The sequence below is a fragment of the Python bivittatus genome, unplaced genomic scaffold (assembly GCF_059951505.1).
Source record: "Python bivittatus isolate LINGU-HERP-01145 unplaced genomic scaffold, Pbiv_v1 ctg000070_np1212, whole genome shotgun sequence".
Lineage (NCBI taxonomy): Eukaryota > Metazoa > Chordata > Lepidosauria > Squamata > Pythonidae > Python > Python bivittatus.
Genome location: NW_028277034.1, coordinates 43,571,790 through 43,574,540, shown reverse-complemented (window position 1 = coordinate 43,574,540; position 2,751 = coordinate 43,571,790). Strand labels below are relative to the sequence as shown.

The 2,751-nt window shown below is 57.5% G+C and overlaps 1 protein-coding gene across 1 annotated transcript; it reads left to right on the top strand.

Moving 5' to 3' along the window:
• Window positions 1-292: 292 nt before the first annotated feature.
• Window positions 293-1,824, top strand: ATOH1 (atonal bHLH transcription factor 1). The gene has a single exon (XM_025166355.2). The coding sequence runs from the start codon at window positions 488-490 to the stop codon at window positions 1,574-1,576; it is 1,089 nt and encodes a 362-aa protein (XP_025022123.2). The 5' UTR covers window positions 293-487; the 3' UTR covers window positions 1,577-1,824.
• Window positions 1,825-2,751: the final 927 nt, after the last annotated feature.

Sequence of the window (2,751 nt, the reverse complement as noted above, 5' to 3'; positions counted from 1 at the left end):
CCCCCAGTTCCGATGCGGGCCAAAGGAAAAAAAAAGAAAAAGGAACGAAAGCCGAAACACCCAAGCTCGACTCCTTTGCCCATTGGCTGCCCGCACGCGCCAAGCCCCGCGGGCTCCAATGGCTGAGTCGACACGCGACTGGCGCGAGGTGGGTGGGAGATGGAGGGTGGGGCGCTGAGGAGGTGTGTATGGGGGGGAGGAGGTAGCAAGGGTGGGGGACCCTGGCGCGTGCCGCTTTTTAAAGGGGCGCAGCGCCCTCCGCAACCGGAGACGCCTGGTAGTGTGCGGGCCGTGTGCCTGTGGGTAGACACTTATATGTCCTGGGAGATTTCCGGCTTTGTAAAGGCGCCCGCGGGGAAGAAGCGGCTCTCAGCGGCAGAGGAGGAGACGGGGTCGTGAAAGGGCGCGCAGAAAGAAAGTGTCAGGAGCAGGGCAAAAGCGGCACTTCTTGCGCCCCTGGTCGCCGCCACGCACGCCCCCGGTCGTGATGAGCCACCTGCGCGCGCCGAGTGCGCCCAGTGACTGGGCTGACAGCGGCAGGGATTTGGGCCCGCAACAGCAGCAGCAGCTGGAAGACAACCTCCTCTTGGGAGAAGAGGCAGCGGCGGCAAGTCGGGGTGGCGCCTTCCCCTCCTCCTGGTTGGGTATCTGCTGCCCAGGCCGCCTCTCCTCGTCCCCCAGGTATCTGCTTTCGGGAACAGCTGAGGGGGAGGAAGAGGAGGCTGAAGAGGAGGAGGAGGAAGAAGAAGAGGAGGAGGAGGAGGAGCTCTTGCGGGCTGGTGCCACCGAGCGCGTGAGCGGCCGGAGTTTGAACAGTTCCTCCGGGAAGCAGCTGTGCGCGCTTCAGCAGCCCCAGCAGCCCCGTCACCACCGCCATCCTCAGGCTGGTAGTGCCCCCTGCAAGACGCCGTTGCCGCCCCCGCCACGGCTCCGCTCACCCTGCCCCGCCGTCGGGGGCAGCGCTCTTCTCCGCCAGGGCTCCCAGGTGAACGGCGTACAGAGGCAGCGGCGGCTGGCGGCAAACGCTCGCGAGCGGCGGCGGATGCACGGGCTGAACCACGCTTTCGACCAACTGCGCAATGTCATCCCCTCCTTTAATAACGACAAGAAGCTCTCCAAGTACGAAACACTGCAGATGGCACAGATCTACATCAGCGCCCTAGCCGAGCTGCTGCACAGCCCGCTGCCTCCCGAGAGCGCCCCCTGCGGCAAGGGTCCTTCTCTTCCCCCCACTGGCCAGACCTACGAGCGCGCGCCTTGTACCCCCCCAGGAGGGGGCGCGCTGCAGCCCCAGCCGCGGGCCCAGGTTGCGGGCCACGGCAGGACGCGTTTTTCCCTAGAGTCGCCGGGGGCTGCGGGGACAGGAGGAGGCTACCCGGTGCAGCCAGACCCACTGCATTTCCCCTCCTTCACGGACGGCGCCCTTCTGGGGCAGAAAGCCCCCTCGCCGGGCCAGCTCCTCCAGCCGGCTGGCCAGCAGCCACAAGAGCGAAGAAAAACCTCGCCGCCAGCCCACCGCAGCGACGGGGAGTTCTCGCCTCGATCGCATTACAGTGACTCCGATGAGGCCAGCTAGGCGCGCGCGCCGCTGCACGGGACCAAGCGGCAGGGGCGGGAGGCGGCTTCGGGCTGCTCTCCAGATCTACGCTTAGCTGGACACGATGGGGAACAGAGGTGCTGGGCAGACGGGTTGTCAGAAGACTCTCTGGCGTTTAGAGGGCAGCAGGATCATGGCCAAAGGAAGACTAGCCTCATCAACCTTTCAAAAGTGAGAGACTGCGAACGAAAGAGTTTGGGGAATTTGTTGGGCGAGACTCCGTTGGCTCCGACGCAGTTTCTCTGTCTAGAAGTAGCCATTTATTCTGTGCAGTTTTAGAAAGGTAGAGAAAGCTGATGGAATCTCCTGGAAAAAATTGTCCGAAAGTCAGATAATTTCGGAAGTGAAGCTCTATTCCAGGGGGACATACTCCCAAATAATCCTTTTTAGTATTTTTCCTTTTAAGGGATTTGCTAGATTTCTAGACTTTGGATCGAAAATCATCTCCTGTTATTCTGTTTTGTTTTGTTTTAAATCTGTCTGAACTGCCCTGCTAGAATAAGTTCATTGACTTATCAAAGACAGTACAACGGATTTGGGAATACAGCCTCCAGAGATCCACTCAAAATGAAGAACTACTTTTTAAAAAGCGCCTATGACTAGACCGCTCCCAAAGACTTCCTTGAAAGTAAGCCCCCAAACAATGGACTTCCTATTAAGCGTAGTTCTTCAACCCAATTAAAGCCATCACACTCTTTAGGTCTGCACAACATAGTAAACCAGTAAACCGTGTAATTTACCATTTGTAGTTCAGTGTGCCATGTGTCTCCAGCCAGTTATGGTTTGCTTGGTGGTTTAACAAACATAGTTTAGGAGACTGTGTGAACACAGCATTTGAATGATGGCCTTGCAGGGCTAGAGGGAGAGGGAGAGGGGGGGGGGAGTGATTCTTGGTGACTACATGGACAAGTCCCTGCAGTTGTCTTGGTAGCATTTTCAGAAGCTGTTTGCCACTAACTTCTTCCTAGGGGAAGAGAGAGAAACTACAGTCACCCAGTTGGCTTCTATGCCTAAAGCAGGACCAGAACTCCAATTTCCCTGCTCCCAGTCTATACATATAAAACTGTAGACAGCTGGTGCTATAAATATTTTTCTCACTGGACTCTTAACCATGGTTTCTTAGAATCCATGGTACCTCCAAATTTTCTGCTGGA